Source organism: Battus philenor, unplaced genomic scaffold, assembly GCF_028537555.1.
Source record: "Battus philenor isolate CCGP_79_NKW_IND1 unplaced genomic scaffold, ilBatPhil1.0.hap1 SCAF_19, whole genome shotgun sequence".
Classification (NCBI taxonomy): Eukaryota; Metazoa; Arthropoda; class Insecta; order Lepidoptera; family Papilionidae; genus Battus; species Battus philenor.
Window position 1 is genome coordinate 8,966,620 of NW_027181681.1, and position 21,589 is coordinate 8,988,208.

The 21,589-nt window shown below is 34.0% G+C and overlaps 1 protein-coding gene and 9 non-coding genes across 10 annotated transcripts in view; 3 read left to right on the forward strand and 7 right to left on the reverse strand.

Annotated features, from left to right (window-relative positions):
- Positions 1-21,589, reverse strand: part of Dhc98D (Dynein heavy chain at 89D) — a 91,912-nt gene that overhangs the window by 31,743 nt on the left and 38,580 nt on the right. The window contains 17 exon segments of the mRNA XM_068764507.1: positions 54-224; positions 931-1,086; positions 1,207-1,359; positions 4,627-4,719; positions 5,576-5,760; positions 6,066-6,189; positions 10,533-10,628; positions 12,139-12,298; positions 13,308-13,568; positions 15,217-15,311; positions 16,161-16,319; positions 17,382-17,547; positions 18,046-18,218; positions 18,743-18,931; positions 19,378-19,631; positions 20,457-20,582; positions 21,266-21,448. Coding sequence (XP_068620608.1) covers positions 54-224; positions 931-1,086; positions 1,207-1,359; positions 4,627-4,719; positions 5,576-5,760; positions 6,066-6,189; positions 10,533-10,628; positions 12,139-12,298; positions 13,308-13,568; positions 15,217-15,311; positions 16,161-16,319; positions 17,382-17,547; positions 18,046-18,218; positions 18,743-18,931; positions 19,378-19,631; positions 20,457-20,582; positions 21,266-21,448 — 2,744 coding nt within the window.
- TRNAA-AGC (transfer RNA alanine (anticodon AGC)) lies at positions 3,246-3,318 on the reverse strand. Its single transcript has one exon. It is a non-coding gene; the product is annotated as a tRNA-Ala (tRNA).
- On the reverse strand, positions 3,862-3,934 carry TRNAA-AGC (transfer RNA alanine (anticodon AGC)). Its single transcript has one exon. It is a non-coding gene; the product is annotated as a tRNA-Ala (tRNA).
- Positions 6,323-6,395, reverse strand: TRNAA-AGC (transfer RNA alanine (anticodon AGC)). Its single transcript has one exon. It is a non-coding gene; the product is annotated as a tRNA-Ala (tRNA).
- On the reverse strand, positions 8,165-8,237 carry TRNAA-AGC (transfer RNA alanine (anticodon AGC)). Its single transcript has one exon. It is a non-coding gene; the product is annotated as a tRNA-Ala (tRNA).
- On the reverse strand, positions 8,562-8,634 carry TRNAA-AGC (transfer RNA alanine (anticodon AGC)). Its single transcript has one exon. It is a non-coding gene; the product is annotated as a tRNA-Ala (tRNA).
- TRNAA-AGC (transfer RNA alanine (anticodon AGC)) lies at positions 9,620-9,692 on the forward strand. Its single transcript has one exon. It is a non-coding gene; the product is annotated as a tRNA-Ala (tRNA).
- Positions 9,973-10,045, forward strand: TRNAA-AGC (transfer RNA alanine (anticodon AGC)). Its single transcript has one exon. It is a non-coding gene; the product is annotated as a tRNA-Ala (tRNA).
- On the reverse strand, positions 14,044-14,116 carry TRNAA-AGC (transfer RNA alanine (anticodon AGC)). The gene has a single exon. It is a non-coding gene; the product is annotated as a tRNA-Ala (tRNA).
- On the forward strand, positions 14,909-14,981 carry TRNAA-AGC (transfer RNA alanine (anticodon AGC)). The gene has a single exon. It is a non-coding gene; the product is annotated as a tRNA-Ala (tRNA).

A 21,589-nucleotide genomic window follows, 5' to 3' on the forward strand; every position in this document is an offset into this window, starting at 1 on the left:
GATCTCAGTGCAACTGGCTTCTAAAAAAATATAAATTTTGTTATCGAAAATACCTTATACAGATCTAGTGTCATTTGCACAATCTTGTCGACGATGGTCTTTATTTCATCGGCGAAGATGGAGAAGTGTCCGCTGAGTATGGAGACGTATATGTGCAGCAAAGTGTTTTCGGACGGAAACTGGAGATTGTACACCGAGAACATCGATATGAAGCGCGGGTCAACCTGAAAACAAAAGTAATCGATCGAAAAATTAATCGATGTATGATACACAAGATGATAGGCTATAGATGTAAAACCTTTAAAGGGATGAATGCGAAACCTTAGTAGTAATCAGCAAAATGCTCTATTGCTTTTTATTTCCGATCTTTTAAACGGTCATGACTCTGAAACTGTCGTAGTGCGGAAAGGTTAGTAAGTTATGGCATTAAAAAGTCTGCAGGGACAGATAGTAAACATTAATAAATTTTAATGTGCAGCAATCAGAATTTTGAAAGTATGTATATCATACATTATTTATTATTTCTGACATCATTAATTGTCGGATATATAAAGGGGAAATACACCCCATTATATAAATAAATAAGAGCAAATGAGCTATACAATTTACCCTTTAAAGCTTTTGCATCTCAATCATCCTGTGTTCTGATTAATATGGTATTAGATAAATTTGCGACTAATAATTATCGACGCAACTAATAAACCGTTTTCGGTAAATGGAATATTTATTATATTTTATTTACGTAGTATAAGAAGTTAAGCGCAGGTTTACTTGCCTAAAATATTAGCTAGCTGGAAGCTACAAAATATATCATTATGACAAAATATAAAGAAATATAATGAAAAATTAAAATGAATGTAAGTAATTGACAACGAAGCCACAAAAAAGAGCAAAATAATTTATCAAAAATCCATTACAATGGCTACGTACGTCATTTCGGCCACCGCCGGCTTTCCCCATCGCAGCAAGAAAACCAATATCTTTTAAATTTTTCCAATTCAGATCTTTTCCGCGATCGTAGAAGCCTTTTCTCTCGAATAATAGTTTTAGAAGTGCTATTGGTTGTTGAGTTCCATACGTGTCCACCTGAGTAGTTAAAAACAAATCTTAGAACATACTTATAATGCATGTCGAATTTGCCATTGAAGTTTTTAGAATATAAAAAATTTTAATTGTGTAACAGAAATAATCTTTTTTAAAACTTACAATAGGCATGTTCATGTCATCGATGAACACTAGCATTTTCTTGCCCACCGGTGGGCCGAATGTATCCTTGGTACGTTTTTCCACAACCGATTCCAGATTCCTTTGCACATCCATTGACGACGTTCGGGAGGAGAAGTTCATTTGTTGGATAATCTGGAAATTATATTTATGATCAAATTTATTTTGATGGCGGATATTCAGATAAAAATATAGGCGGTTTATTTTGAAAATGAACAATTGTAAATATAGTTTAGTTTCAATTTTGAAATATATATACATAATAATCCAATTTCGTTTACAAATAATGACACGATAGAAAATAAAAGTATCATTTTTTATTTTAAACGCTAATTACCAGCCTCGAATCGAACCCCCGTCGGGCACCATGCACCGGACCTTCAACATACTTATACCCATGATAAGGCGGTCGCGCCCGCCTAACCCGTGTTCATGCGAGCGCACTCAGGATAAGCCCGTGTCGTTTCCTTCCGCTGAGTAGTCCTCGTTTCGCATAACTTACACTACACTGTACACCTACACGGATATAGTCTCCCTTCGAGCGTACGTCTTCGATGTAACTGGGATACGGTCACCCAGTGTAAATTTTTAGTCCGTGCACCTGCTGTTTCCGCGGACTCAATTTCGATGAAGCTGCACAAAGCCTAAATCGGCCAGCATCACAATTTCAAACACATCTTATGTTATACTAATTAAATTGTTAAAAGTTAGTATTTACTAATAGTCTGCATGTATGGTTTGAATCACACATTATGCATCAGAGGTTAATCATTTTTAATATATAACATAAGTAATTTTTCTCATTACTGCCTTATGGCGGTAACTGCTTCATGTCTTTGAAGTAATAGGCCGCCTGGCGCCTTGGTACAAAGCCGCCAACGTGATTTTTTCAAATGTTAGCGGCCTTTTAGGACGTGTAGGTAATACATTTATTGTTTTAAATCCCTCGTCCTTCATCGATGTTTTATATAAAATAGTATATGGTCGATGAGGGGAAATAATACCCTTTGAAGATTTTCATTTAATGCGAAATTCAGTAGTTTCATTTCAGGCAAAATGAAGTTATCGTGTTTTCGATATTTTTCTATTATGTCATAATAATCCTAGAATATGCAAAATGGATTCTTTTTTGTGGTCATTTCAGAAAGTTATGACGAGTAATTTAAAAGGAAATAGTGTAAAATAGCAGCCTACTGATCAACATCCATCTGCTGAGCCAGGTCGAGCTCGGTCAATGGGACTTATACCAATTTCCTAATCGAACATTATGCAATTTTATTTACCGACTAATTATAAATTGTACCAAACTAAATTATTTTTTTCATTGTATAGGTGCAATGCTAGCATACTAAGTGGAATGCTTAACTTAGATACTTCTAGGTTTTATTACCGACATTTTTTTTATTTGAATACTCGTTCCTCTTTCTTTGTGTTGGGGCAGGGACATTACAATGTGGGTGTAAATATTGGTCATTTTTATTTTAACCCTTGCTTTGTTCCGAACAAAGGTCTGTCGCGCCACTTCTTTGCAGAACCTCAGAAATGCCGAACGACATTTGCAAGCACACTTTGCAGTGGTTATTTGTAATATATACCTATTTATAATATGTAGCTTATGACATAATGTCTTTGAACCAAGGATGTGAAAAATCTGACATTCGAAGTCCTTCAACCCACTTTAAATCGCTGTGACAACAATCCACTAACACCACGTGCGATAGTGGGAATCTATCATAGTATTATACCAATAAAACAATGCAAGCGGGATACTTTATCTAAGAAACCATATGTATGTATGTTTCTGTATGCATGAGTCTTTCATTTATTTCAGGAAAGAGAATCTTTTTACTCATAAAGTTCAATGTAACCTAATATATATGCTATAGAACAATGTAACAATCAATCAATATGCCAATGCGTAACGCATTGTGCAGGATTTTCAATTTGTCTAGTCTGTGTATCTGCTATTTATCATTAATTTAATGTAATTAAAATAGATGCATTTAAAAATAAAAAATCTATGGAGGCGCCGGGTATCGATCCCGGTACCTCTCGCATGCTAAGCGAGCGTTCTACCATCTGAGCTACGCCCCCTATACACAGATTATTAAATAATTTATATACAAATAGCAATCAAGATAAGTAAAAAGAGTGAAAGGTAATTTATACGTCATTGAGTTCCCGGGAAGGTCTATACTGATTTAAAGGCAAGTACGAACATTTGAGAAAGTTTTAAAACAAACGGCGTCAAATATGTACTCTAGTATCTTTCTTATCCGCAATTCAATTTTTAATAGGATTTTATATTAATGTTTTGGGAAATAAATAAGAATTACTATGGAAGACGGAATATAATTTTTTTTAAAATAATGTTAATAGATCTGTGGTCATACTCTCTACACGCATGCAACAAATTTTATCTTAGGCTTTCTCGTATCCTTAAAAATATGTAATTTGAAAGGATTCTATGCAATGGTTTGAAGTCTCTTGGACATTGTTTGTTTTAGATATATATCTATGACGTATTATTACGTTTTAGTGTTGACTTTTGTATTTATAAATATTACATGAATGTAACTGTAGATTTCTCTTTACTTCTTGCCTAGACATCCCTTTGGAATAAAAAAAGAAATATTTTGGAGGCGCCGGGTATCGATCCCGGTACCTCTCGCATGCTAAGCGAGCGCTCTACCATCTGAGCTACGCCCCCTGTAGCAGATGGTGTCAAAATAATAGTTACTATCATCGATATCAAATTGAGCAATCATAAGTAAAGTATGTGGTTGTAATTAAGACATATTGTTACAGCGTTCATTACACAACTGTAAAAATAAAAAAATTTTGTGTCCATTAGAATATATATGCTTCATGGTTATGGTTAATCAAGAAAGATCGATTATTATAACTAAAATATAAAATGTTATAATATCGGCAGATATACGTCTGTATTTCTCATACAGTTTTTTAATCCGTAAAAATTATGGATAGGCATCATTATTTCAGCCCATAAACCCTCACTGCAATTAATTACCTTCCCCCAAAGATATCTATGGGGGAATATAACATAATCGCGGCGTTAGGCAAGCGGGTTGGCGATCGCAGGGTGGTATTAAGATACGCAGAGCACACTGCCCATTTTCTGGAAGCTTGTTTGTGAGCAGTAGCAGTCCTATACAATTAATGCACAAAGTGAGAATGATATAAGATTGTATTCCGGGATTCGAAACGGCGAACTAAGATCTCAAGTCTCATTCTTTACCGCTGGACTACCACTGCTCTGTATGGACAGGTTTACACATAATTAACTTTAAAAAATGTATAAAATCCGAAAATAAACGATTTTGAGGACACAGTAAAGTTTTGCATATCTGGCATGTTTTATGAATAACACAATGCACTCACGTATTTATCAGCCGGCAGTCCGCGTAGATAGTTGCTGATAATGGCGGTTTTAGACGTGCCTGTTTCGCCTACTAATAGAACGGGCCGTTCCACCTGAGAAAATTACTTTAGAATTCAATTATTTATATTATTGTTCACATGGTATTATTTACAATGACCATTCTTGTACTTCATGAGAAGAATGCTAGCTCCAATTCGATTGAAACTAGAATCAGATTGAGCTCCTTATAAGGGATCAATAATACTTTAACATAAATCTACAGCAAGGGTCCCAAACGCGCCTTTATGTGAGAAGTGCCCACAACATACTCGGACGTCTTTCTTTTGATCATTTTGATGGTATCCTAAACACAAGCAATTCCTTTCCAAATTTTATTATTACTAAAAATCATTTACAGTGTAATGTGATTTTTTACAAGTTCTTGTTTAATTAACTTGACAGAAAAGAGTATTGTAATACCGTACACAGTTACCCGCAAATCAGTTATAAATTTTATGAAGTCTTAACAAACGTGACAACGAGGAACTCTAAGCACCTTGACATTTGCGCTATAAAGAGTCGGCGCTGAAGTAACTAAGTCTAAACATCTTTGCGATAACTAAAGTGGAGTTGTTGTTGCGCGGGCCACTCAGCTCCTCGGTTGGGACACCCCCATTGAGTTCCTCGGCGCCAGGGCTCCTAAACTTTTCCCTAGTACATCTCTTTGAAATGAAGAGAATAGGATAAGTACATAGATGGCAGTGGCGAAGATAACTTGTTCTCATTTAAAAAAATCATATGGCAAACGTAACGATACCATATAAAAATATTAATCACAATAGGCTGATGATGTTTTATTGCATTAACCAGATGTTATGTTGTGATGCACTATTTAAAGCATATCTGTTTAAAACAATCGATACCCATATTTCAGAGAATATATATTCAATATGAACAAGTGTTACTTACGCTTTCCATGATCTTGATGAGCCAGGTTAGACGTAGCGTGTCCACCGTTGGGACTAGTATAGAGGGGAAGTTCATCTCCCGGTCGTGGATGTACTCGGGCACGAGCCACTCCCACGCCTCCCACGTTTTTGTCGTTAGCTCCAAGCAGTAATCGTACAGGGATGGGAAAGCCATGGGAAAGTGTTCTAGTAAAACAATTTATATTTATTATTTTCGACAAACTTCGAATATAAATATAAAAAGACAAAGTTTTAAATATATAAAAAAACGAGATAGTTATGCCACTGGTAACGTAAACAATGTTATTTATATATCTTCTGAAAATGCCACTCATATTATTAGTTTCTCTTTTGAATTTTATGTAAATAATCAGAAACCTACTTATATGTGTCATGTTAACCGTATTTAAAAGTTTAATTACATCTATTAATAATAAGTTTAAAATTTATAAATTGTTATAATTTCTTATATATTGATATTAATCACTTACTTGTAGTAGCCTTCTTCTCCGGGTTGTCTTCGACTAACATCATTGGACAAGCTTTTTTAACGTAACCATCGAAATCGAACCGACCTTCGTCCACTATGGATGCACCTAAGCTGTTGTACATCGACTGCAAAATACACAATAAAATTAGATTAAACAATCCTGTGATTCGGACATAAACTGTAATGAAAAGTAAGAAGATTTTGTATTTTTTTTAATTCAAATCCATACTCATTCACTATTTACATAAAAATATATTTTGGAGGCGCCGGGTATCGATCCCGGTACCTCTCGCATGCTAAGCGAGCGCTCTACCATCTGAGCTACGCCCCCCATACTTAAATCTTTTAATTTTTTATATTGATACCACAATCTAGACAGATACAGAGAGTTAAAGATTATTATTACAACATTAAGTCGTTGAGAAGGTTTAAACCTATTTAAGAAGCAAGTACGAATACTTAGTAAAAAGTAGTTTGTGCACATTAATAAAGAAATTAATCGATCTGATTGAAGGTATTTGAAAAGAAAAATCAAGCTAGAGGCATAATTTCCGCCGGTTATGTACAGTGTCCACTAGTTGAATCGACCATACAGTTAAAGTCGCGGACAAGTCGCTTGACGCGGGCAGCGCAAGATCGGTCATCGTGGCGATCTTTGGAGAAGCCTATGCTTTGCAGTGGATGTCATGTTTATCGGTCTATATAATGATTATGATGATGATGATGTTCGGCGTCACATGTTTTCCTTGCGGCTGATGATGATATGTGGTGCAGAAAAAAACGTTTTCTCACGTTTAATATTTTTTATCACATCTCAACAACAATCATTAGTTTCCATGATAAATCGCACTCTTATGAGATTAATACATCCTCTTGGCCGTAATCCAACAATTATTAGTGTAAGTATAGAGGGTGTTAATTTTAATAGTAGGCAATTTATGGGTTAGGCAGTTAGTTGAGAATTCACACATAGTATAAACGCTGACGGGGATGGAACCTGATTTGCAAACTTAACTAAATTACCAAACTGCAATCTACGTTCAAGAGTTACAGTTGTTAAATCAAGTATGATTAGAACGTAAATAATCGTAAAATAAATCAGAAAAATAATAACAAATTCAATGCAATTCTAAACATCTCTATTCATCAAGTATATATCTATACGTATGGCCAAATAATCCCTATATAAAACCTCCAATTTTACGTCATTCATTAAGTTACAGAACATGGATATAAACTGTGTATATTTTTATAAAATATTTCAAAATTAATTGGTCTGCTATACTGGAGGAACAATTACTTTTACGACAATGTCATTGCAAATGTTTCATAGAAAGTAAGCCCAAGGAATTTGCTCGAGAAACCAGTTACGCCCGCGTCGGAAAGCGGTCGAGCCCGTGCAGATTACATGCGCCGCCGTTGTTCGGTGAATGTTAACGCAGCACTGCCCCAGTTCGGTCACGCAGGTTTCTTTGCGTAAACAAGATTCATTATACAATTTTTGAATAATACATGCTAATTACACTTCACATTTGACTTCTATAGAAAACTCTGTCAATTTCGTGACATCACTTTTAAACTTGTTATTGTTTAGATATCCATTTACTTGTGGTGGTGAAAGACACCTATTAGATTGGTTTCGCGTAGAATGAGATCACCATCTCTTTCTGCTGCTAAACAATAAAGTATTATACTGTAGCTGGATAATTTTTTTGACTGTTAAGCCGTAGTACTAAGAACATTACAGAATTTTTATTTCAATACAGTGCTAAAGTAGTGAACATTTAAATTTGCAAGGATTTGCCTTTCTTAAAGTTAAAAATAGTGAAGAACTAACATGTGCATTGTGAAATGTGCATGCAGTATACCATAAAGAATTAACCATTGAATATTTACGATATGTCTAAACACACGTACAGTTGTCGCGTGCATTTTTATGTTCTTATGGAGGTTCCCATTGACAATTCTAGCCTGAGGTTAACCCTAAGCGAAAAGATAGTCACAAGGGTAATAAGAATTTCTTTGTCTACCCTTTCCTAAACTATTTATGAGGAGTATGCAATTCAGCTCGGAATTCCTAACGTTTTATTATAAAAACACTGGAGGCGCCGGGTATCGATCCCGGTACCTCTCGCATGCTAAGCGAGCGCTCTACCATCTGAGCTACGCCCCCCTTGTAAACGTTCAAATAGATTATTATTACTTTAAGTTTTCAAAATAAGATTTTACATACTATTGCTATCAATTATTTTTATAATCTAACAATCTTTTTAAAAATAGTATAGCGTTTAGAAATAAGTATTCAAACTAAAACCAATTTGCTTTTGATGTCCAAAAACTAAAATTATACAAACCTATATAGAATTGATTTAAATTGTTCATCAACAATTTTTAATTCTTCCACCAAGGCAGTTTTAGTGTCGGAACCCTGACTAACATATCTTGTGGGTAGTCTTGCCACATGGAATTCATAAAAAAAAATCAAAATTGATCTTCTTGGAGGCGCCGGGTATCGATCCCGGTACCTCTCGCATGCTAAGCGAGCGCTCTACCATCTGAGCTACGCCCCCTGTTGTTATAAATACATAAATTTCTTATTATAATAATTATTCAGAACCAGTTTATTACACTTCGAGTGCTTTCGTAACTGCTGCACGTTGTTTTTAACTGCAATGTGCGTAATGTTGTATTGACGAGGTTCAAGGTGATCCTTGCATAGAAAATTTTTTATCAAGTGAAATCGATTTGTTATTTTATTATTGAGTAGTGCATAGATAACGACTAAAGTATAGCGACTCGTGGTTCTGTTTTTAGAGCAGAGAGATAAGTTTTTCGAGAAACGATTCATTGGTACATAAAATAATAAGTAAGAATGAGCTGAAAAATAATACCTGAATTTAAAAATCATCAGTGTTCGTCTGGTCACAAACTTCAAAATTTTAAATTCGTTTACAAAATTATAATAACTAAGAAAGGGAATAATACATAACTACTTCTGCTATGCAGCAGTAGTCGTGAAAGGAAGTACACCGCCCGCCAGCCCGCTGTTAAATGCGTTAGATATTAATTCCTTTCTTACTTATGATGGACTTCCGTAAGGTAACGCCTGAATCTATTAGAAAATTATAATAAAAATTTGTCATTAAGTAACTGAAATAACTTTCAACTTTTCCTTTATTCCCTAAAACAAAACTAAAGAGCTTGAAAATATAAATACACCGAATCTGCTAGAATTGAAATTTTTTTGTGACTTTCAACTGATAATAAATATTCGTTTTTAGTCTTGCTTTGTAATAATCAGTTAACATGCCTCTCTTGAATTAATAACATCGATGCAAAAATTTTCGACAGACGAGAATTTGTCTAAATATTAACAGATTATATTTACGCTAAAAAAAAGTTGATAGTTTGTTTTCAATGTCGTTAAACCTTTTTAATCGTATCAACGTATACATTGGAATTACCAACAATTCTCAAATAAAATAACTAGAACCTTTCATTGTTAAGTCTCCTTAATTGTTACATGTATATTAAGAATTTGTTTTTTCAAATATAGGGGGCGTAGCTCAGATGGTAGAGCGCTCGCTTAGCATGCGAGAGGTACCGGGATCGATACCCGGCGCCTCCAAGAAGATCAATTTTGATTTTTATTTATGAATTCGAAGTGACAAGACCACCCACAAGATATGTAGGTTAGGGTTCCGACAAAAAAACTGCCTCGGTGAAAAAATTCAAAATTGTTTTATAATTTTAGTTTTTGGACAGCAAAAGCAAATTTTGTTTTAGTTTGAATACCTATTTCTAAACCTAAACGCCATTTTATTAAAAAAAAAGATTGTAATTATTATACAATTAGTGGGTAAAATTCTATTTAGAAACTGTAAAGGAATAAAGGACTATACAAAAAGGGGGGCGTAGCTCAGATGGTAGAGCGCTCGCTTAGCATGCGAGAGGTACCGGGATCGATACCCGGCGCCTCCAAGTAGGATTTTTTATTTTATTTTACCTCCCAGCATAGTTTTGGAAAATACACACGCTCATTCGCATTCTCACGCAAGCGCACAAACAGCATGAACATATGCACACATACAAACGCACATTCATTCTATGATTTAAGTGATATAGTTGCTTTATATAGCTACGGGAATTCTCGTAAAAATAAAGGGAATATTTTCGTCGTCACTGCCAATATAATAAACAATTAAATATAGATAAAGTAAAACTAATATTGCTATAAAATAGTTGAACACTAAAGGCTGCTGATATTAATGACTTTATTTAGTTAATAGAATACATAATTTGGTGCTAATTTATTTATTTATTATTTGTTTTAGCAACTTGTTAACCAATAATATCCACATCTTATATTGCGAAACTAAAAAGAAAGAGTTAAATACATTTTTATTTATTTAACTTTTGAATTAAATCGACAAATGTAAACGGTACAATAAATATAGTCAGTACGTACCACCATGAAGACGCACTCAACGACAGTCCGGTCAATCTCTTCATCTTCCGCCTTGTTTGATAGAAGTCCACTGATCATGTAGCATAATTGCACGACCTATGAAATATCTATTGTATAATAATTGTTAGTTCGGGAAAAAGTTATTCTATTTCATCGATAATCACATATTTATTTTATTTAAAGACTTTTTATAGGTTCTTTATAAATATAACGACGAACTTAATAACGAAGGCATTCTCAGTCAGTTAGCTGTTAGGCGGTGCAGAGATACATTAATAAAGGTAGTTGTAACAAGTTAATATAGTAAACGCCGAAAAAAAAAAGTAAAATCAATTTGAGAAGGAAAATAATCACATAAAAACACCTTATATATTACTAATGTCTTACTAATGTCTACTTAATATAATTATACATAAATATACCATAATATTTATTTAATTATCTATAAATACTATTTACAAATATAATTAATAATAAAAATCAATTATAGTATTGATTACGTCAGCTTATCAAGCAACAGCTTTCGAACGAGCTTCGAGCTATCGAGGGGGAGCGCGGTCCAGAGAAGAATAGATTGTATTACGAAGGAGGACTGAGTAAAGTCGGTACTATCGAATATGTTGTTTGTATCTGGAAGATTTTCAAAAAGGTAATTTGGATTCTCTTTTTACTGCTATTTGAAAATGGAATTTTCTACCTGGCAACATAAATTGGTGAAATTCAGATACGAATTTGTTACGTTTTGTAGTCTTATTTAAAAACGACACACTCGAGAAAATGAAAATAGTTGACTTTATGACATAAACATTTCAATTTTTAAATTGTAAACATTATTGATAAATGTATCTTGATTTTTTATATAAGGATATTTTAATCCTTATATTACGTTACCAAAATACTGCATTTTGCAATTTGTGCCCTTGCTAAAAGGATAATTTTATTTTATCTAGTGTCCTCTCTGTCCCTTCGCATTTTTATCTTCATGTTGCTTTTAACATATTTAAGAAAGTATAAAGTCCACACTGTCGGTAATCAAGCTACGTGCAATAAGAGATTAGTTGTAATTGGAAATATTGTCATAAAGACTTGCTAATCAAAAATGTCTTCATTGCCTTAGAAGGTCATTGCAAATTATTGAACGATACTTCATTTATCTGATCGTCACGAATAGTATTTTAGATATAGACTAGGCAACATCATATGAGATTCCTTGCTAATATTGTTAAACAAAAATCAATAGGTAGTATACAATACTTATACAGGGTAATTGTTTTAGGTGTAATGTCTTTAAATAGTTAGCAAACCAAATTATTTAGTTAGCAAAAATCTTTAAGGCTTATACACCTATTTCCAATCATTATGTGTACATATTTGTTCTACTTGAATGTGACAAGCCAATAAATACAACAACATAAATTTTGCTGGGATAGATAGTTAACAAAAATTAATTTTGATATGTAGTGTTCCGAATTTGGAAAACACGTTGTTTATTATCATTATATAATGATGACGTTATAAATTATGAAACCATTGATTTTTACACATATCTCAAATCACTCTGTATAGGCAGACATTACTTAATTGTTTTCATGTAATGAAAACCTACCAAGTTAAGTGGAGTCTGGGGTACAATAGTAGAGAGCGGTGTTTGCTGCTGCAAGCCGAACATCCCGTAGACAATGTAATTGATCGCACCCGGCACGTAGTGGTCGAACAGCCCATCGAGTTGCTCTCGTTCCTCTTCGTTGGTACGCCCGCGCAGCCACCTGGTGTTAGGTACATGTTCTTACAAAAATGATCAACTACTGCGATCTGACCACTATGATTCACTTCAAAATTGCTGTGACGCGCCTAAGGAGAGTGCAGTGCGACTGTGGGATATCAATTCATTAAATCTGATGTCGCTCACTCTGTTTACGCTCGTCTTACTATGCCGCACTTTTCTAACTCGCGGTACAGGAGCCTTGGTAGTAGTCATTATAATATTAAAGCTGATTACAATCCATTCTTAAATTAATTAAGGACGGACTTTTTCTCCTTTTGAATTACTTAAAAAATACCCGGTGTCGATAGTTTAAAGTTTTACGATAATAAATATAAATATTTACATAGAGAAGCATTAGAACGATTGGCATAGTTTGATATCTGTTGTAAGTAAAGTAATTGTTATTCAACTGTTATTTTGTTTCTAAAACCGCAACGCAGCGCTTTTTGTCTGCGAGATTCAGTGTGTCTTTGTTGGATTAAATGTGCGCTTCCCCTCGATGCCACACCCATAACACATTTTAATTTATATTTTACACATCACTGCTTGAAAATAATGTAAGAAAAAATAAGACAAAAAAAATGTGAAAATAATGTTTTATATGAGAACATGAAGTCAAAATACGTCCCACAGTTTTCGTGAGTTCTTACAAGAATTGCTTGGCAGTCGAACGGTTATATTAACGAACACAATATTACAAAAACACGACAGTTCAAAAAAGATTAACACAAAGTCATGTACAGTTGTATCTATAATATTTCGACATCATTTGACGCCATTATCTAGTTAGAAATCTATGAGTGAAGCCTATGTCCAGTAGTGGAAGTGCTACGGCTAACAAGTTATTGATCGAAATTATTCATACATTAAATAACGTCAGCCGATATCCGCCCACAGCAAGGTAAAAAGCCTCTCCCGAAGATGATCAGCCACAATGATCGATCTTGCGCTTACTGTATCCAGCGACTCGACACAATGATCAGACTAGCTCCATTAAAATTAAAGTTTACCTGTCCCAATATGGTTGGTAGCCCAAATTCTTCGGATCTACGAACACCATGCCAGCTCTGGATACGGTGGCTGGGGACGCATAGTTCAGGTCACCAACTTCGAACAGTAGCGAGCAGAACGGTGCCAGACGAATTCTCTCGCCGTTGGCGAGGGTCAGCAGCTTATTGTCATCCATGACAGAGTTCATGTTCTCTATCCACAGCGCATCGACGTCGCCGTCGAACAGAGAATACCGGCGCTCGTCCTTATTTTCCCCGGGCCTTAAATTGATCACCGAAGCTTAGATATAAGCCTTCAATTATAATTTTTTTTACTAAATTGATTAATTTATTGATAGGGGTGAAGGGTTTATAAAACTTTATATGATCTGAAAGAGAAAGAAATATAATTCTATGTGCTCTTTTAATTTGAGCATCAGTAATAAGTTGTAGCGTTATTAAAGTTTTCAGGTATTCTAAGATTTTTTCGGTATCGATTATTTAAAAGTGTGTTCTTTCTATTCATTTTAACAATTGATGAGCGTTGTGCGTAAGATTAAAGCTTGTAATAAATAATATTTTTTCTAATTATTATGATACAAATTAATTTCTAATTATTATGATATAAATTTAAGAAGAAAATTGTATTATACAAAAACAACTCGCCAGTATAGACAGTGCAGTTTTATAGCTTTGTTATCTTTTATCAAAAATTATTAGGAATTGTTTGTTAGGTATATTAAAAAAAAAGATTTATTGGAGGCGCCGGGTATCGATCCCGGTACCTCTCGCATGCTAAGCGAGCGCTCTACCATCTGAGCTACGCTCCCTGTTGTACACAATGAGCAAATTCATAATTTGTTCACTTTATATTATGTTTAAAATATGCTGCTACTTTTTATAACTAAGTAAAAATGAAGTCTTTGTGTGGTTCTGAAGTTGCAACATTTTGAAATCGGTTGTTATAACTTTGCGACTAAAATTATTACATTAACTTTTATAAACGCTTTAATAGAGGTAAAGATTGGTATAGGACATTTATATGGCTAGCAGGTAGATTGACAGGTGGATAGGAAAGGTATCGGAATAAATAGAAGGACGTATTTAGCGAAAAACATAAGTTTTTTTGATTGAAATATGTATGTACCCCATCTACAGGCTCTATGTAGACAAATATGAAGAAATAGTGTTCTGAAATACTTTGTGAAAGATTTTAATAAAAGCCTTCCCATCTCTCTCTGGTCACGTACATCAGTCAGATACTAGCATTAACTACAAAAATCACTATTAAGTATCATGAATAATTATAAAATGAATGCTTGTGAGTGTACATATGAATGAATGCATTATTATGAGATGGTATTATCATAAGATCAGATTATGAAATCACATCATATATAAAAGTATGAATAAATATATACATTAACCGACGCTTAAAGCTAGAAAACGACCTTTACCTCAAAAAATAAATCAAAATCAACTACATTAGTTTGTAGCTTCATTATGAGTATGTGTATATGTGATAAAAATATATGGTAGCGAAAATATATTTGAGTGTATTAAAAACTAGTTAACTCATTCTTTTCATTGAGTGTAATCAAATTTTACCACCTCTTATATCAGGGGGCGTAGCTCAGATGGTAGAGCGCTCGCTTAGCATGCGAGAGGTACCGGGATCGATACCCGGCGCCTCCAAAATTATAAATTTTTTAAAAACTTAAAAAAAAAACAAAGAAGAGTATTTTTGCTGTTTTAATATTTAATATCAATTATTATTATTATTATTCATTCTTACAACTGTTCTTTACCAACTTCAACCTTTATCCATCAATTTAATCGTTCCGTTTCTGCATTAATGTATGCATACCCTAATTATAGTAACGTTTAAACTAGGAACATTAAAATAAAATATGTTTATTAAAATAATTACCTGTTCATCTCACGGAATATTTTCGAATACAAACCATCCGTCCAGTCCCGAGTCACTGGATCGAGGATGCCGTATAGTTCAATAACCGAGCAAGCCTGGGATGTAAGTGAATAGTTAAAAGCTATTTACACCATAAATTTCTGTTTAATTTCTATGATATCACGTAAGTTTTAAAAATAAAGACGAAAATGCATAATTAAAAATTAATGACGATATTGTGTAAATGGAACTTTATTAAATAATTATAACTGTAACTTTAATATTGTAGCCGGATCTCGGCGTCACTTGGGTGTTAAAAGCTGAAAACATAGTTAGTTTCTAGTCGGTATTCTATCTAGATTGGCTGGTAGAAAATATAAGGCATTAAGTCTGCCATGGCATCAAATCTAAAAAGAATATATAAAGCAAGTTATATACCTTAAATTAAGATGGTTACTTTTATTACGGAGCGACTTTGAGACGCTATTTAGAAAGTCTAAATTTAAGATAATCGCCATGTTATGCAATTCTATCAGACTGTAAAGAGCATAGACAACATAGGCATAAAAGTGTTATTTATTAATTTTCCGTTTATTTGATGTATTTTAAGAGGCAGTTTTCAATGAGTTCAATAACGCGGCCGTATTTATTTTATTTTTCAAATTAAATATCTATATATTAATTTCTTATGTATTAAATACTGATGAAGGTATCTTTAGTTTAATAATTTTGTAGTAAAAAAAGTAATGAAAAATAATAAGAAAAATTTAAAGGAATTTTTTTGGTAGGCACCACCATTTCTCTGGGCTTATAACCTATGTACATCATCTTCCTTACTAAAATGTAACAATATGGTTTGGATGGATTTGGTTTGATATTTGGTTTTGGATGGACAATATGGATTGGATTGAAAATACTATTACAAGTACGCGATAGTTTAAGATATTAGTAAGTATTAAACTGACCTTGGGGTTAACAACGGTGAGTTTAGTTGGCATGCCAAGATCGGTTTGTGCCTTGACGAGGGTGTCCAAGATGACAGTCTTGCCGCCGCCTGTGGGCCCCACCAGCATTGTGCAGTGCCGGGTCATCATTGTTTCGTATAGCTGCACCACTTTATCCACCTGTATTCAATAATTTAAAGTACTAATTCCCAACGTTTGACTTTTATCTAGCAATTACGTTAATTAGGGGAATAAATTAATGTTTTTGTACGAATTTTCTTTTAAATTTAATTTACAAACTATATAAATACAATAAAAGACGCATGCGCATGACGGTTCCGTCATTTACTCATTATATATATATTTTTTTTAAGAATCTCTCTTTACCTATCATTTTTTTGAACTCTCGGTTTCACTAAGTTTATCAGTATAGTTTAATTTATTATTATTCTTTCTTTGTCCATTGCAATATCTGGAATTCTATCTTCTCCTTTCTTTTACATTTTCTATCATTCCTCTTGGTTTAATTTACATACCTTATATGCTTCGCGTTCCAACTTCCGCCATTTATTTTACAATTTTATATTTTTTATAAATTTTATTTTATACACTTCTTTACATTGATATTTCTTTAAAAACCGTTTGTATATATTTCTAATTCTTACTTATTATACAGGTATATTTTATTTCTTTGCCCAACCTTTATTTTTATTACCTCCTTTATCATAATTTATGCACATTGTGCAAAAGTGTAGCGGTATCCTGCCTCCCTCATAAGGAAATATTTACTTATATTGTACCCTTATGGATATCACTGCAGTGGTAGTGTATGTTATTAATAGATTAAGTATATTTTGTATACACATAAAATATATCCGAAATATGGGTTTCTCTATGGTGGTGATTACAGTATGTGGATTTTAGGTATTTTAATTTTTGGATAGAATACGAAACGTATGTATATAAAAAGGTTGAAGGAATGGAGCTACATCAGTTTTTAGATGTCTGACCTAACAATTAGGTTTGCAATTGCAAATCCGAGTTTATTGTGGGCTTTTCTCAGATCAAGTATATGCTAGCTTCATAGCTTTGAGTTGAAAGAATTTTATGAGAAGTTCAATCCAGTTTATAGTTTATATGAAATTGATTATTCTTGACTTCTGGTATACAAGTGACACAAGTGACTACCATAAATGACCTTATTTGTATTATAAAGAGATAAACATAAAGTGTGTATTCAACCTGGTGAGGCATAACGATGTAGCCGCCTCTCTCTAAAACCGTTACAACAGCAGCGTTGAAGTCTGGATATCCGACGCGAGGGCACTCCAGACCCGGGAAAAGATCTTTAATGAGACCCAGGAACAGTGGCACATCTTCGAAAACGAACTTCGGGTGATTCATATCCCTGTAAAGACAGTCAGTGAAAATTAATACTGTACTAGTAAATTATTTTCTCAAGTCCAACCATGGTTTTCAAATTTTTAAACGCATGAAGAAATGAATAACAATCACTTAGATTACATCAAGAACTTTTTTATGAATTATTATAGACGAGATGAACATGACGTTATCTTGGTCGTAAACGTTAAGACCATTTGGAGCACCTCCATAATTGTTTAAATCATAGCCTAGTACCATTAACGCCGACATTAATTAAAACCTCCACTTTCTTTCATTGTCACTATTTGAGCACTACCAGCAAAGGCCGGCTTTGTAGTCTAAAGATGTAGAACAAGCCTTCAGCATTAGGCCATGTCACTTACGGTGACATAAATGCCAAAGTGTAAAAATCATTAATTCACGATAAAAAATGTCTGGCGGAAACAGAGAAACAGAAAGCGTGGTGGTAACTAACAAATTTCTACTTCCAAAATTCACTTCATCATAATAGTTTGTGTAATACCTAAGTGCCCTCATGAGCACCATAATTTCGCTGAGGCCCGGCGAGTCCCTCCGCAGTTTCCCAGCCATGCGCAGCACGGCGGTCAAGGCGCGAAGGCCCCAGTCATAGTGGGACTGCTTTGATAGCTGTTCTCGAGCCACTTTGTACAGGACGGTCATCTTTTTCGCTAGCACCTGTGAATATTTTTAATCTTTTATTTATTTTATATACACACACACACACACACATATATATATATATTTATATATATATATATATATATATAGTATATATATATATATATATATATAGTATAGTACAGGACGGTCATCTTTTTCGCTAGCACCTGTGAATATTTTTAATCTTTTATTTATTTTATATACACACACACACACACACACATATATATATATATACACATTTCCTTTACATGCCTTTAAGTCAAATAAAAATAATATGATATAGATTATTAAAAAACATGATATAAAAATCTATAATACATAAATAAACTAACGATAAATGTACGTTTGATAAAAAAATTAAGGTGCATCTTTATCAGAAAAGATTTTTAATTGCCTATAGCTGTAATGAAAATCAAACGTATGAATTGAGACTAATTAATTTAATTAACATAGTAAAAAAACAGTATCGGTTTTAGTAGGGATAAGGTGACGTACAACTTAGGTACATATAACACATAAAGCACCTCATTACTCACTTTTGCTGTTAAAAAGCCGTCGGAGAACAGTGATATTTGGCAAATCATCTCAAGGTCCGGCAGAATGCAGACCACGGGGCGGAACAAGGCCTTCACCGACTCGGGCAGCTCGGTGCGCCCGGCGTATCCGGGATTCATGGTGATGAAGATACCGACCTTACTGTCCATCGCTATCTCTTGCCCCTCGAACTGGAAAATAACATATCTCGTTTGTTAAGCTATGACATATTGAATTGATTAGACCCCAGTGTCTTCCGTACGCACATTTATAAGCATGTAAGTCGTAAATAACAATTGAAAAATATTACTACATTTCTTTAAATAACTACACAAATATTCATTAATATGCGATATTAAAATATCAAACTCGGTGAAAACATTAAATAGGTAATCATTAATAAAATATAATTTATTAATATTTTTAACGAAACTTTAGTACAAATGAATTACATACATCAAATTTTTTTAAAAACTACGCCTTAACTACAACAAAATACACGATTTTAGTACAATAAAAGTAAATTCTTAGTCCTATGTGTCATACTTTTAGCTATAGGTTTATTTCATTATGAAGAATATTTTTGTAACAAGTTTTAGTGTGACATTCACGTTACTTTCAGTGACAGTATACTGACCGTAAATCTCTTCAGCTTCATGAGCAGAGCACTGCGTATGCATTGCAACTGCGTTGATATCACGGACAGCACGGACACGTCGATTCTGTTGAACTCGTCGAAGCAGCCCCACGCGCCGCACTGGCACAGCCCGGCCAAGATCTGCCCCACTGCCCTGAAGTCCATACCCTCTCCGCAGTTGGTTACGACACAAAGCAATCCGAGCGCCTTTGCGAGGTCTTTTGTCGTCTCCGTTTTACCCGTACCAGCAGGACCTGCACAAGATTCGAATGCAGTTTCAAGTAGTTATTTTTTGAGAAAAAATTATAGACTACATACTACAATTATTAATTGAAATATATAACTGTTTTTAAACCTCAAGACTAAATAGTGCATACATTAGTGATTCGTTAGACTTGCTTATTCGCATTTAGAGTTCGTTTCGGTACAAATATACTTTCCATTATAAGCGACCATTAATTTTAATTACATATGCACTTGATTTCTGACTAATAGTCCAATAAACAAAAGGCAAACAAAGAATAAAGGTACTTATATGTTATTTAAGAATATGATTTTTCTGATGATTTTTCGTGAATAATAATGGAGGGATTTAATGCTTTTATGTATGATAATTAGGTTACTTGATACTACAATGTGCAACATTATCATTGTTATTTCAATGATTGAAAAAAATATGACATAGGCATTATTCACAGATTTCCTAGCTCGAAGACAATTGCTCTACTGTCTCAACCAAAAAAGCTTAACATTATTGGAGAAAAGAATTGAGTGTGTGAATAATGTTCTTGTTCAGAAAGGATAAGACAGGAACTCTCATAGTGGTAAGTACAAACGCAAAGTTTTCCACATAACTATAGTATATCATTTTACCAATTTTTTATTTGTATAAATTCGATGTCTCCCAACTAAAACATGTTGCTATTAGTAAAAAACACCTTATTATGGGTCCTTTTAACTTTATCAAAGTGCAAATCTGTTGAACATGGCAATACCCATCTAGATAGGCGCTTATAAAATAAGTACGTGATATTAAAATATGCCGTTATTAATCTTAAAGGTATTATTATATTAATCACCTGCTGGAGCTCCTCCGAGTTGCATGGTTAGCGCCTGCGTGATGGTGAGGTAGATGCGATCCGTCAGGGGCGTAATGACGAGTCGACCGTTCAACCCCATGTACTCGTATCCGTATTCAAACAGCCCTTTAATAACAAGTCATTCTATAATACAGTAGTATATTAATAATGTCGGGTTGTGCGTTAGAAATTCTACTGACATTTTTAGCGTTAGTGGGTTTAACCACTTCGATATGGTAGTGCTTGTCGGCCAAAAAATTATACACAAAGCCAAGCGTTGATTTTAGTCGACGCGCACCGCTGGGCGTCGACTTTAGTCGTGAACTCATTTTTTATTTATCTTTACAATTACAGTTTATTATAATAACATTAGATGAACGTAATGCGTATCGAATAAGCTGTTAACAGTTTAACAACGTCAGTGACATCTGATGGTCATGGCGTCAGTTCTGGGTTAGGCTCCGGGGGAATCGCTGCTCATCAGAGTACCAGCTCACTCACAGAATCACCAAATCGACTCATAGATAAGTCAAACAATAGAATAAGAATTAAATTGTTGTTTAACTTTTTTAAAAAGAAGTCTCTGATTTATGAAACTTGATAGCATTGTAATACCTGTATATTGTTTGTATATAAATAAAAATAAACACATCTCATCTTGTGTCGTTTTTTCAATTCTGGAGGTTGTTAATATATATGTATTGTTATTTGTACAAATTAGGCATACCATTAAATATGTATTACTTTACTGATTTGGTACTATTATAACGGTATTAAGAAGTTATTCGTCTTTAATATGAGTTACATACCCGTGCATTGCCGTATCCACAGATTGTCGTCTCGCTTCAGCCAATAGAAGCGCAGTTGACTCTCCCACTGGAAGGCCGAGCCCTCGGTGACATTGTCGCGGACAAACCCCTCGATGATGTCCCGAGCATGCACGTCGATGGTGGTGATCGTACGGAACTTCAATCGGTCGTTTGATGATAGATCTGGTAGGAATTTCGCATCATATTTTCTAGGTTTGGTACTTAAGTGGTAATTGTAAGAAAGAAATAGTCTGTATTGTATGTAATATTTTGATCTGGAAGAATTACAATACTTGTATTATGTTTACTAAGTGGTGCGATTAG